Consider the following 13,562-nt stretch of genomic DNA (forward strand, 5'->3'; position numbering starts at 1 on the left):
CACAGAATCATAGAATAATAGAATCATTAAGGTTGAAGAAGACTGCTAAGATCATCTAGTCCAAGATCATTCAGTCCAACTGTTGACCCATCCACAACATGCCCACTAACCATGTCTCTCTGTGCCATATCTCCACATTTGTTGAAAACCTCCAGGGGCAGTGACTGCATCATCTCCCTGAGCAGCCTGTGCCAGTGTCCAACCACTCTCTTTTAGGAAAAGAATAATCTTCTCCTAATATCCAACCTGAACCTCACCTGGCAAAATTTAAGGCCATTACCTCTCATCCTATAATGGAATCTTGAGGGATACCTGGATTTAGGCACAATATCTCTGGTTAGGATCTATCAGGGTAGCTATAGGGCTATATAACATTAATTATGTAGCAAAGGCAGACAGGAAGCAATCTCCTTAGTGCTCATCTATAAGAAGAAAGGATTTGAATGAAACTGTGAGGCAAAGGATTTAGAAAAGAAACAAATAAGCCTTAATGAAATAGTGGCACTGATCCAAAAAGGATGCTTTGAAGTCTGGGGAGTGAATAAACTCAACATGAAATAATGCATACTGATAGTCCTGAGTAGTCCGGATCCAGCCTCTGGGCCAGCAAAACCTGAGACTGCTGATTGCCAAAGCTGCCAGGTAAAAAGGAAACCCCCATATACCACGTTTGTACAGCAGCAAGACAAAGATATCTCACACATCTCTGGGGACCAAGCTTTGGACATGGCTCACAAGCAGAGGATGCTGAAAAACACACATTGTCAGCTAGGACAAATGTGTAGGTAGTTTCTATAGACAGAAATGTGGTTCCTCTTGTCACCTCTATGCAGCATCTTGGCCACTCTGTTGTTTCAAAAAAGGACCCGGCTAAGAACTATGTAGGAATCCAGAATTGGAGTTCATCCAATATTCATCCCATTTTGGCAATGAAAAGCAATGTGGGGCAGGTGAAAATAGCTGCAAAAACAACTACCAGACTTTGCAAAGCACTTGGAAATAATGATGTTTATGCTCTGGTGATGTCAGTAAGTGGATTATAGCATCACAAGAAACTCAAGTTGGAAGGAGAACCCCAGGTGCTCTCTAGTTCAAGTTCTTGATCAAAGCTCTCAACCGCGAGATCAGACCAAGTTTCTCAGGGCTTCATCCAGCTGAACTGTGAAAATTCCCAGAGATGGAAAATGCACTCTCGCTTCAAAACCTGATACATGAAAGGCTTCAAATAACATCTTTATTGATAATTTCAAATATAATAAAAAAGTGATAATTAGAGGAGAAGTAATTTGCTGGTAAATCTTGAAAAGGATTTTATAGGAAAAGGAAGAATCATACCAGATCAGAATTCCAAATTAAGGCAGAATTTAACAAAACCTATCATCCCAATAAGGATAGTTCCTTACAAGTGGAGTTTGTGAAAGAAATACTGATGGAAGGCCTTGGTCAGTAGGGAATAATGAGAAATGTCTTACACGTTTACTCCAAGACTGATCACAAGACCTAACTCATCCCACTGTATAAAACAATACTGGAAGGGGGAACTGGAGTTTGAAAGTAAGTGGAAGTAAAAATTAAAATAAATTTTATCAGAATACAGGTACATCATTATAAATAACTTCAGCAACCACTACAGTTTTAACACAACGTTGCTTTTATTTTGCTCAAAAGGCTACAAAAAACAAAAGGGATTTCAGCTTTCTTGGATCAGGTCACTGATCTCCTGTCTCATATTCTGGAAGCATAGAAATGTCTAACTTCTTATGCACTAAGAAGGAAATCTAGGCAGCACAAAGAACCAGCACAAAAATGTGGGCTGGAGGGGATATGCTGCAATAAAAGTGAATTTCATATGAGAAGATTGGTCAGTTCAGCTATTCTGCTAATGAACATGTGGGGAAGAGAATGCTCTAAGGAACACTTAGCTCTGTGTCTTTTGCTTTAAATATACTATACAAACCATAAATTTTAGTTCAAAATCAACCAGACCAGCAAAGGAAAGAAAGTTATTTCTGTGGGAAATATTGTAGAATCAACCTCAAAAATTTTGTTAAGAATTCCTGAATTTTTGCTTCCCTCCTGATTATGGAAGGAGTTTGGGAACTAGAAACACTATTTGTGGAAGACGTTGAAGGTAGTCCATGAGGCATCCAAATGGAAAGCTGGGCTATCAGTGTTTCATTCTCTTCTCCACTGGCTTCTTTGGCAGAAATGTGCCCTTCTCAGCTCCTCACAGTCTAGACCAGAAGAGACCACAAACAACACTTGCTAACATCCCAACTGGCACAAAGCTGATTCTCAAACTAGCTGCACCATCAATGTTGCACAAGTTGGAGTAACAGCAGGAGACGGGGCGCGTCATGCCAATCCCATCCACATCAGATGGGCTGCAGACTGAAGAGCACATCTTGGTGACAGTTGAGAGTCCCACAAAAGGATAAACTGCAACAAAGCAAGAAAGAAGGAACAGTAAGGAATGGGAGGTGTGAACAGCAGTCTCTTTGACCCTAGCTTGTAACATTAACTAACTTCACCACTGAAGCACCAGTTCAAACACATCTGTACCACTTCCTACCAGAAATATAAGAAACAGTTCCTGTCCAGCTGTTCTAAGCTAAACAGAATATTGCATCCTCTGCGTTCAGTCTGGATCAGCTTACTCCTGTAAAACTCCCATTAAACATTTTATCTATCTCTACTTTGACTCTACGCAGTATTTCCTTCCTCTGCCACATGCAAACAGAGCCTTCCCAAATAAGCCAGAAAAAAAAAGATAGAACCTCCATCCTAACAGTACATTTCTTTATTTAGACAGGACACGGCTTTTAGAGACACTTGCAGATTGATGATACCTTCCTAAAGTCTCCTGAGAACTCAGTTCGATTTATGGTTTGCCTCTGGTTAATCAGCAGTTGGCCTTCCTACCTTACTGAGCTTAACACACCTCTATCAGCTCTCTACTCCACACACCCATTGTGTAGGTCATGCAGTAATTATATGGATAAAGAAGACTTGCTCTTACCTTCCTCCAGGGAATACATGGTTGTCTTGCACATGGTTTCATTCTTAGCACACTTCTGGATCTTCATGCACTTCTCAGATGCTGTAGGTTCATGGCAGGTGTAACACTTCAAGCTTTGGGCTGTAAGGAGGAAAAACATGAGATTGGCCTTAGTGTAGAACGTCAGATTCTGTCCACGCTCCCGCAGGGACATCTGAGAAGTATCACTCTCCAAAATACTCATACACTGCACAGAAATGAAACAGTAGAACATATTTGCATTACAGAGAATGAGAAATACATTAGTCTGGTCAGCCAGACACAGTCTCAGATGTAGGTTCAACTCTTCATAACAAGGCAGGAAAGACAGAGCCATATGCAGGAGGCCCTATAATACAGAAAAGTCCTGTCAACTTCAGGCTGTTTATTTTGGGCACAAGGATCATTCTTCTGGTCTTGTTTTTTTACCAAGGCAGTTGGCCAGTTGTTTTGGTGGGGTTTTTTTCCATGTTTGCTTGTTTGATTTTTTACCTCCAGATAATTCTTAAGCAAACAAAAGAATTTAAGGATAATTTTACTTAATTGTTGATTCTACACCCTAGGGCATGCACTAAAAATGTGCTGAATGTGCTGGAACATCTCAACACTAAATAAAAATAGAGAAAAAATGATCAAAAACAACACAAAGGTAGGAAGTAAGATCTTGACCCACCTACTTCTCCCTTATTTCCAATCACTATGGGTATTTGTGTTGCCTAAGACAGGGCTGACAGCTCTGCATGGTGACTGGCTAGATGTCATCAAGACAGGCTTTGCGAAACACAAAATCTCAGTGCTTGAATTCTCCAAAGGTCTTAGCCCAGCTGCCAGCAGCCAGCTAGGACATGCAAACAGCCAGGAGAACTCCAACCTTTCAATTGTGCAATTTGCAAGATGTTTTTCTTTTAATCATTATCACAATTAGCTAACAGGCGCTGCTTCACATGTTTATGACAAGCAACTAACCATTCTGCTTGCCAGCCAACCACTTCCCCAGGTGGTTTTCATCTGTTACTCCCACAGGACAGTAAGCATGCTTGTAGCTAATTTAGCCCCAACAGCTCTTATTCTGCATGTACTTTTCTCCTTGTCTTTACATTACTGGAGTGTCAGAAAAAGGTCTGGATACACAGAGAAGTCAGACTTAAGTGTGAATTGCAGCAGGGCATATTTCGTCTGATGTCAACCACTCTCCAGATATTGAGCTCTTGGGTAGGAGGGATCATCCCAGACAGGAGGGATCTCCTATCTCTCCTATGATGTCTCCTAATGGAGACAGGAGGTCTCCATTGAACTTACCGAGCCATAGGAGCAAGTTAAAGACAATCTTTCTGCTCTACTGAGGAATATGTAATAATTTATTTTTAAAAGATGACTATGGGTACAATAACAGACGGCATGGGGAGATGTTCTTGGCTCCTGTGCTCTAGAATGAAGCTATGAAAAGATGTTCTGGCACCAAAGGCCTCAAATCCAATCCAAGCTATCTCACTCTGCCTCATCTCACCATCTCCTAGGTTCCTTCATCACTTTCCTGTTGGGCTGCAGAATGGCTCCTAGACGTACAGAATAACCACAGCTCAAGTCATGCAGTGCTTGAAGTCTTTTGGATGGAGAAATTTCTCCAGGAGACACCAGGAAGCTCAGTGCACTTTGGTGCACTGTTTCCTGAACGCTCCAAGCTAAAGACATCAAGCCAAAATAGTTGATTGGTATTTCCTATCAAAGGTTCCCAGGCAGCATAAACCATCAAGCTGTCCAGAGTGCTTTATTCCCCAGTCTTGATGAAGAACATAAAACTTGATTTAGGTTCTCTCTTTAATGCCTTGAAGTCACAGAAATACATTTTGTCACTATCACAGGCTGGTAGCTCCTCCTCAGGCATTTCCGTGTCTGGAAAACCTTTTTCATCCTATCTGTATGACAGTCATGATGAAAGTGCTTCAAACCTCATTGAGAAAGAGAAACAGTTAGCTCATTTGAGGACACCTAAAATGGACTTTCACAAGAGCAGGCTGAGGCAAGTAAGACACCTTATGAAAATAGCTATTACCTGCAGCTTCACCCTAAAAACCCAGAAAGAGCCCTTTCGTAAATAGCTTCAGCAATTGTCTTGTTTTTATTCAAAGCTCACTTCATTATCTTGCTTTGCTTACTGTGGACTGATGCTTTGTTTGCATTAATTCTATGTTTGCAGATGTCAAATACACCTGTAGGGAGGAAGCTTTGTCTTTATTCTCAGATTTCATGAAACTCATAATCTGACAAGCCAAAGCTACAGGATTGGTATTTATATTTGGAAAATAATAAAAAAAAAAAAGCACAAAGGGAGTCAAATTAAGAGATCTTAGTACCCAACATGTGCAAACTCGCTATTTTCATTATCATTCAAACTAGTGGGTTCAAACATGGCTAAATACATTAAATGGTAGCTATATTTATGAACATGCCTTTTTTTGAAGACGGAAAAGAATTGCAGATCAACAAGTGTTTAATACAGCTAAATGACCAAAAACTAGAATTAAACAGCTTCACATTTGAAAATAAGGCAGTGCTTCAGTAGTCATGGTGAGCTGGCATCACACAAAGCGGGGAAAAACACCAAGATTTAGAGACTTGAGCATTTAGGATATAAAAGCTCTGTTTGAAACAAGCTCTGAAATATCTGTTAAGCTTATTTGTGAAAAGCACATATTTGGAAAGATAGCAGAACTGCAGTGGCGCCTTTTTTTGTTTTAAGAGCTTATGAACTTACACACTGACAAGCAGACATGCAGTGGCTTAAAAATGAAACCACACCATGAAAAGGAATGGAGACGGATGGCAAGCCTTCTTTAAAAGAAGAGAAAAATTAAAATGTTAAAATATTTCAATATTAGCAGTTATAGCACTTTTGTATGTGTATGTGTGTGAGCTAAAAGCAAAAGAGAAGATAAGGAGCTTGGAGTTTCTTAGAGAAGATTTTGCTAGATTCACTTAGATGTGGGCAGATCTTCCATACTTCACCTCTGACTGCCTTTCTAGGAAATGAAAAAAATTCAGATTGCACTCATATTTAGAAAAAGTTATAGAGGAACTACAAATATATCACAGTTCTACCCCAATTTTGCGGAGGAGGAAAGAAGAAAATTCTGCTTCCAAATCAACTATGAAGTTTCCAAGATTTGCCCATCTTTGCCTCCTAATTAAAGCACCCATCCTGACCATGACTACCTCACTGAGACATGGAAGTGGAGAAGGAGAATGAAGGAGAAATGTAGCAGCCCTGGGCCAGAGCAGGAGCCTGTCTTAACCAGCTGCCCAACTCTTGACAAAATCTCATTGAAAAGAATGGTAAAAATAGCATTGTGAGTCAATCTTCAACCAAATTTGTATCCGACTCCATTACTTTCCTACTCTAGGATTCCATCCCTTCCCTTGAGGACACCTGACCACATAGATCATTTCTCTCCAAGTTATCCTCTATCAGTTTAATACATTCCTCTCTGAACTACTGTCTCTCCACTGATGAGCAGAAAATAAACCTCAGAAAGAAAAGAGTATAATGGTGAAAAAAAGATACATCTTCTATTGAGACCAGTGAGGACTGGATCTCTGCAGTAACAGCTGTGGCAAGCACAAGATAACCATTGATTTTGGCACAGCCCAAGAACCCCAAAGGCTTTGGACTACAAGTGACCAGAGCCATGCCTTGAAAGAAAGCAGGATGTACAAAAAAAGAGAGAACTGCTGTGCCAAGCCTTGGCTGGATCTGCCTCCTTAGAGAGCATCTTGCAAAAAATCTCCAAAAAGCCCCTGTTTCTCCATCCACTTGGCCCTCCCTGGAAGAATCCTATCTTCAGACCCAAAGATGGAGGAAGGAAGGCATCTTATTATAAAAACTGGAAATAAACACAAAGAAAAAAGGCAAAAATTCTACCTAGGAACTGATTAAATCATTCTCTGCACTGGCTGAGTCCAGAAAAACCCAGAGCATGTCAATATCCCAAAACCACAGGGCAACCACAGCCCCTGACTTGTCCTGGTTAGGACTTGCCTCAAACCCAACTACCAGCCTGACACCAGCAATGTAAAATCATGCTGTGAAGCAAGAAACTATTCTGGTGGCAGCATCAAAGGATAAGGAGTCTATATCAAGATGTCCTATGCACCATGTGGTCACATTTCACCATTTGAGGCTGTGGCATTGCTGCTTATGTGAGGCTGTCTGTGATTAGAGTATTTCTTACTCCCTCAGGAATGCAAACAGCCATATGTCATACACCTCTCCATATTTGACTTCATGAGCTGGTTATGGAGGAGAAACAATTGAATTTCATAGCTGGACATATAAAGGTTTACATGGCATCCCTGAAGATATGGAACTCATGGGGCTTGCTCTCTACCTCCACATCCCAGATCAATCACATCCAATAGTAAGTTGCTGTTGTATGACCAGCAAAGATGGACAGAAATAAAGAAGGAAGGATTGTAGGGGTGATGCTTCTAGCCATGACAAACTCTCTAATCCTCTGCCAGGGAGGAAAGTCCCCAAAACTTTACATCCTTGGTTATTTCCCAACGTGGACTGCCAAAATTGTCCTTGGCTTCATGCAGACAACGATGTGCTACTAAATGGAGCTGGAAAAATCAGCCCTGCAGTACTTGATGTCAGGAGCTTTGAGTCTCAGCCTCTTACTCAATTCTGACAGCTCAAGTTTAATAAACTACAAATGCAACTTATAATTAGAGAGAGCCGCTACGCACACGGCATTAAATACGCTAGCTGGCTTCAGAGTTAAATATTAAAAGAGCTAAAATTAAGACAAAAAAAAAAAAAAAAGAGTCAGACTGAGCAAGAACACATAAAAAGTTAAAGTTGAAATTTGTATCAGAGAAATATTTTATAGACAGATTTTTGCTGAAAATTCCCCGAAGTGGGAGGCTTTCACCTCGCATCTCCTACAGCAGTTTGGACAAGGTGGAGTGGGAACTTACCAAACTCCATGCCAGCGATGGCAACCAACAGAAGAGGCAGAAAGAGCTTCATCTTTCATGGATCCTTGTCACCTGGTCACTAAGCTGCTACCAGTCTTCACCACAGGATTTAACGCTACACCTCCTGGTGCCTTGCCATATGGTGATGCCAGCCTGAGATTCAATTCTACTGGAAGAACTAGTCTAATTGAGCTATAAATGTATTTAACCATCCACAAAGTAAGCCACACCTTCTGCTGTGCAGTCATTTCTTTTCATGTTTCTTAGAGAAGAAAATTGGGGTTTACCTGATGGACAATAGCTGAGGTTGTTTAAGCTGGATCCTTTGTGTTTAAGCATGATGTGCAAACCTAGGGGTATTAAATCATTCCCGTATCTCTGCTTTGCAGCTTGTTGATGTTTCTTCTTTTTTTTCTTTTTTTTTTTAATTGTGGTTTGAAGAACGTTGGTATTTTCCATGAACTTTGGGAAAAAACATCTGTATCTGTGAACAGCAAAGCACTAAGTCCTATGCACTGAAGAGCTAGGCAGATAGGAATCTGATGAGGTTCAGCAAGAGCAAATGCAGAGTCCTACATCTGGGGAGGAATAACCACATGCATCAGTACAGGCTGGGGACCAAACTGCTGGAAAGGAGCTCTGCAGAGAAGGACCTGAGTATTCTAGTGGAGAGTAGGTTGGCCATGAGCCAGCAATGTGCCCTTGTAGCCATGAAAGCCAATGGTACCCTGGGGTGCATGAAAAAGAACATGGCCAGCAGGTCAAAGGAGGTGATCTTCCCTTTCTACTCTGCCGTGATGAGGCCACATCTGGAGCACTGTGTCCAGGTCTGGGCTCCAATGGTTCAAGAAAGACAGGGAACTACTGGAGAGGGTCCACCTGAGGGCCACAAAGATGCTTGGTGTCCTGGAGCATCTCCCTTTAGAGAAAAGCTTGACAAACCTGGGGCTGTTCAGCCTGAATAATCACAGAATCACAGAATTGCAAAGGTTCGAAGGGACCTCAGGAGATCATCAAGTCCAACAACCACGCTAAAGCAGGTACCCTACAATAGGTTGCACAGGTAGGCATCCAGACGGGTCTTGAAGATCTCCATAGAAGGAGACTCTGCCTCTCTGGGCAACCTGTTCCAGTGCTCTGTCACCCTTACCATAAAGTTCTTCCACATGAGAAGACAGAGGGGATCTTGTTGATGCATATATATCTAATGGATGGGAATCAAGCATATGCGGGAGAACCAGGCCATCAGAGTCTAGGCCAAGGAAGTCTCTCAGGTCCACTATCCCAACCATTCAAGGAGCACAGTGCCTGGAGAAGCCACCCTGCTCTAAGCCAACCCTCTCCAAGCATGGTGACAAACCCACTAATTCTTGTTCTCCAAATATCTTGTCTTTCTCATTCTCAGACCTTTCTTCTCCAGGCATAAACCTATCTTTCCCATTCCTCAGGCTAGAGTCATGCTATTAAGTCTTATCTTCTGCAATGTGTGATGGACAAGTTAGCTGTGAGATTGCAGAAAAACAGTAAAAAAGAGCCCCACACACCCAGCACATGTTTTTAATAAAGGAGGAAAGAAGGGAAAGCTGAAACAAAGACATCCTTGGAGACATTCCCATCGTCTCTGTTGCCTACCAAATCATCGGAGGAAGCTTACTCAGGTTTAGTATCGCTTGAGCTCCTGAAAAACAAAAAATAAATGGTCTTCTGGGTGTTCTTTTCCAGATAAACAACCCAATACTCATCAGTCCAAACCTAAAGTTCCAGTTACTGCCCTATACTGGTGGTAGGTGGATGGTTGGACTAGATGATCTTAGAGGTCCTTTCCAACCTTAATGACTATATGATTCTATGATAATTTTCACTTAGAAACACTTCTGAGTTATCTACGCCCTCATGAGTTCAGAACAATTGTTTTCTCAGTGGCACCATAATAAAGTCATTATGTTGTTTATGAAAGCCTAGTAGCTCATTCCAGCCCTAAATTATCTAGGGAAACATTTTGGTATGTTCTTGATATGACATTCATCAAGTTCAGCTGAGAGAATTTTATAATCCTATTAAGAAGGGGGAAATAGTCTGATTGTGTTTGCTTTGTTCTTAAGAAAAAAACTAAACATGGAGAGGGGTGTGGATTCTAGTTTCTGGTATCAAGTGGCCTCAAAAAAATGTGCACTAGATGAATGGTTTCACTTGCACATATGAAATGTGAGCTTCATTACATTCTAAATTTTTTAGATGGAAGAATTTTTACAGTGCTGACACCTTTCTTAAAGCCTCTGCATTCCTTCAGTTTGGAGGGTTGCTTAGTGGGATGACAACATAACTCACTTGTTCATAGTTTCAGTTGATCTCATCTGAGTAAGTCTTTAAGCAGCGCCTGAAATCTTTCCTCTTTTACATCCACCTTATGCAATTGCTTTGCAGTTTTGGCAAGCCACAGAATAAGTAACAGGAACTAATAGAAACATCCAAACAGTGTTTCGTTGAACTCATTTACCCTTTTGTCAGTATTCAAATCCTGTTTTGCTGGGGTTTTCCATTAATTACAGACAAGAAAAAGAATTTAAAAGGACAGAAGCCATACAAACCTGACTCAACAACAAGACAGATTTGAAGGAAAAAAAGAAATTTTCTACTGTATGAGTTGAAATACAAATAAGTGCAAGAATTTTCTGCATTTCAGAGGCATTTTTATTGTAAATAAAAGGGGACGGTCCATTTAATTTTTATTTCCAGCCTGATGAATCTGGGCCAAGCCATTTTCCTGTCCTAGAGACAGTCCCCTGGAGAACAAGATACGACAAGAGGTAATGGCCTGAAGTTGCACCAGGAGAGTTTCAGGTTGGATATTTGGAAAAAATTATTCTCAGAAAGAGTGGCAAGGCATTGGAACAGGCTGCCCAGGGAAGTGATGAAGTCACCGTCTCTGGAGGTATTCAAGAAATGTGGAGATGTGACACTGAGGGATGTGGTGTAGTGGGCATGGTGGTGATGGGTTAATGGTTGGACTTGATGATCTCAGTGATCTTTTCCAACCTTTATGATTCTATGATTCTAAGAAGGCATTGTCATTTGGTGGAATAGTCCTTCAACTGTTGGGACATGTTGGAAATATGCTATAACTCAGATTTCAAATGCAGTATACTCCAAAGCCCCCAGTCTTCCCAGCAGACCTACTTTTCCCAGTTACCAGACTGAATAGGACTTGCCAAGAAGTCCTAAGAGATGTCCATATACCTCTGTGGTAAAGCTTCAGCATCCATGGCCTGAATGTGTGCTTGGAGAAGTGCAGGCACTGGTTTCAGTTTAGAGCCTTTTTGACTTAATCATTTTAAACCCTCCATTCTCTTGACTCTATTCATCACTTTGTGTATTTGCTAGAAATCCTATATATTTCCAGAAAGGAAATGCTATGATAGGATTTAAAGGTAGATGTGCAGGGATGCTGAAATAACTGTGTCGTATGCTAGCACTAGCTTTTGCTGCACACCTACATGTAGGTTAAACCTGAGAATACTCCTGCAACATGAGTAAATATTATTATATCAAGATCAGATATAAGAAGCTGAGATACAGAGAGGTTAATTAGGCTGATGCAGTAAGGTAGTAGCAACTCCAGAAATAGAGACAGCATTGTATTCCACGTGGTTTAACCACTAGTTAATTCCTCTTTTTCATGAGTACTCTACTGCTATTTTTGTGTAACCCTGATAATAAGTGCATGAGTTACTGGAAGTAACAGGAACAGGCATTGACCTTAAAAGCAGATGCTTAGAGGTATATTTTTAGCCTTACCGATGATTTACTAGATGACCTTGAAAAATTAACTTCAGTTTTCCAACCTTTGATATTAAGTTAGGGCATGTTTTAATGTTAATTATACCTACAATATAAGCTATGTATTAGAAAGGTTAAAAAGGAGATTTGTCAAACAATTCATTGTTTTCTCCTAGTAACTACAAAATGATGTCAATGATGAAAGCCACTTAAGGAAGGCAGCAGCAAGGATGGGTTTGTCTAATGAGCAAACCTGCTGGTGTGGAGAGATTAAATGACACAAACTTCACCTCTAATGCATCATCTCCCCCATTCATCTCTTGTGGACACCATGATTCTGCAGAGATTAGAACCACTTTGCACCTAGAAAGAGAAGAATTAAACATCCATCTCTTCCGTCCTCTGTTTCCTGCTCCGATGAGGAGTGTCTTTAAAAGTTAAAGAGAAATCTGGAAAAGGAAGGTAAAAGCCAGACAGTACCAAAGCTGAATCTGGCATATCCCTATGACTGCACGTATCGGGAATCCAACCCCGCAGTTCTCTTGAAGCCATTTCCATTCAGGCATTACTCATTAACTTATTAGTCACAACAGCCTTATTCCTACTAATTGATTTTACTACAGTTCCCTACAACGAATGGCCAAGACCTAACATGTCTGGTGCTGGATTAAAAACTGTTATATCAGAATAGCTTTGCAAAACACTTCAGCCATCCCTTAAGCCCATAAATGTCAGGCAATTCTTGGAACTGAGTTGTTGGAAGATGCCCTTGGGGAAGAGGCGTTAGTCTCCCTGATCTGACCAGCCAGAGGCCCAAAACACTATACTGAGCACAGATTTGTAGCTTTTATATCCGATACAAGGTCAGTCTTTCTATAGCCTGGAGATGCAAATGGGCATAGAAAGCTTGGCAGCTTTCCCAACACTTTTTCATCTTGATACTGGACTGGAGTACAGGGGATGTCAACTAGGGCAGGACATGGGACAAACTGATCAGAACAAACACCAAGTCTGAGAAGTTCCCTTAATTTTCCTGCTTTTCCCACATTCCTACTGGACTCTATGAAATTTATCCTCCCTGCCCCAGGCATTCAAAGTGTACTATACCTGAGCATCTCCGTGTAATTACCAGGATGGGGAGGAAGGGAACAAGATGATTTAATTTTATGGGGAGTCATGTTTCTTGTATGTAATAATTCATTAGGTTTGTTCTTTTTTGTCATCTTTTTTTTTTTTTTTTTTTTTTCCTTTGAACTTGATGCAGGTACTTCTTACTCTTAGGTAATTTAGAGTGATCTACACATAGCACTTACAGAGGATTTTCCAGGAGTTAATAACTACCTAGGTGTGTTCCCCCATCAGATTATAATATGCATTAAAAAAATGAGTAATATTTTTATAACTAGTGGGAATTCATATTCCTTCCATACTGAATTTTTCTAGTCCCTCTTTGTCTTTTTTTTTTTCCTGGTTGATTGGATTTTTTTGTTGTTGTTGTTTGTTTGCTTGCTTGCATTGCTTATAACCCGTTATGTTTTCCCTTGTCATCAGCCCTAACCGACTTAGGAAGTAGTCTCTTGTTTCAAGATTATTTACTCCAATCAGCTTTCCTGTTAATGTTGCAGAAACATAAATCACTTGTTCAGCATATTTATCACCTGGCTTAATTATTCCCTATGTTTCTTCAAGTCTTAATCCAATGAACAGGAGATACTTTCCTATCTGAGTCACTTCCATTGACCCAGAAGGGAAGAACAAGGATAACACATGT

The 13,562-nt window shown here is 40.7% G+C and overlaps 1 protein-coding gene across 1 annotated transcript; it reads right to left on the reverse strand.

Annotated features, from left to right (window-relative positions):
* Positions 1-1,214: 1,214 nt before the first annotated feature.
* Positions 1,215-8,095, reverse strand: LYPD2 (LY6/PLAUR domain containing 2). Its single transcript, XM_001231772.6, has 3 exons — positions 8,015-8,095; positions 3,020-3,139; positions 1,215-2,439 (listed from the first exon to the last, which is right to left on the reverse strand). The coding sequence occupies exons 1-3, from the start codon at positions 8,064-8,066 to the stop codon at positions 2,228-2,230; spliced, it is 384 nt and encodes a 127-aa protein (XP_001231773.2). The 5' UTR covers positions 8,067-8,095; the 3' UTR covers positions 1,215-2,227.
* Between the last annotated feature and the right edge of the window lie 5,467 nt (positions 8,096-13,562).

The sequence above is a fragment of the Gallus gallus genome, chromosome 2 (genome assembly GCF_016699485.2).
Source record: "Gallus gallus isolate bGalGal1 chromosome 2, bGalGal1.mat.broiler.GRCg7b, whole genome shotgun sequence".
Taxonomy (NCBI): Eukaryota; Metazoa; Chordata; class Aves; order Galliformes; family Phasianidae; genus Gallus; species Gallus gallus.

Excerpts from the sequence above, each read along its gene's own strand:
- LYPD2 (XM_001231772.6), bottom strand. The coding sequence starts at position 8,066 with ATGAAGCTCTTTCTGCCTCTTCTGTTGGTTGCCATCGCTGGCATGGAG. Across the intron at positions 3,140-8,014 it reads CATCGCTGGCATGGAGTTTG|CCCAAAGCTTGAAGTGTTAC; the intron begins GTAAGTTCCCAC and ends TCCTCCTTACAG. Across the intron at positions 2,440-3,019 it reads CATGTATTCCCTGGAGGAAG|TTTATCCTTTTGTGGGACTC; the intron begins GTAAGAGCAAGT and ends GCTTTGTTGCAG.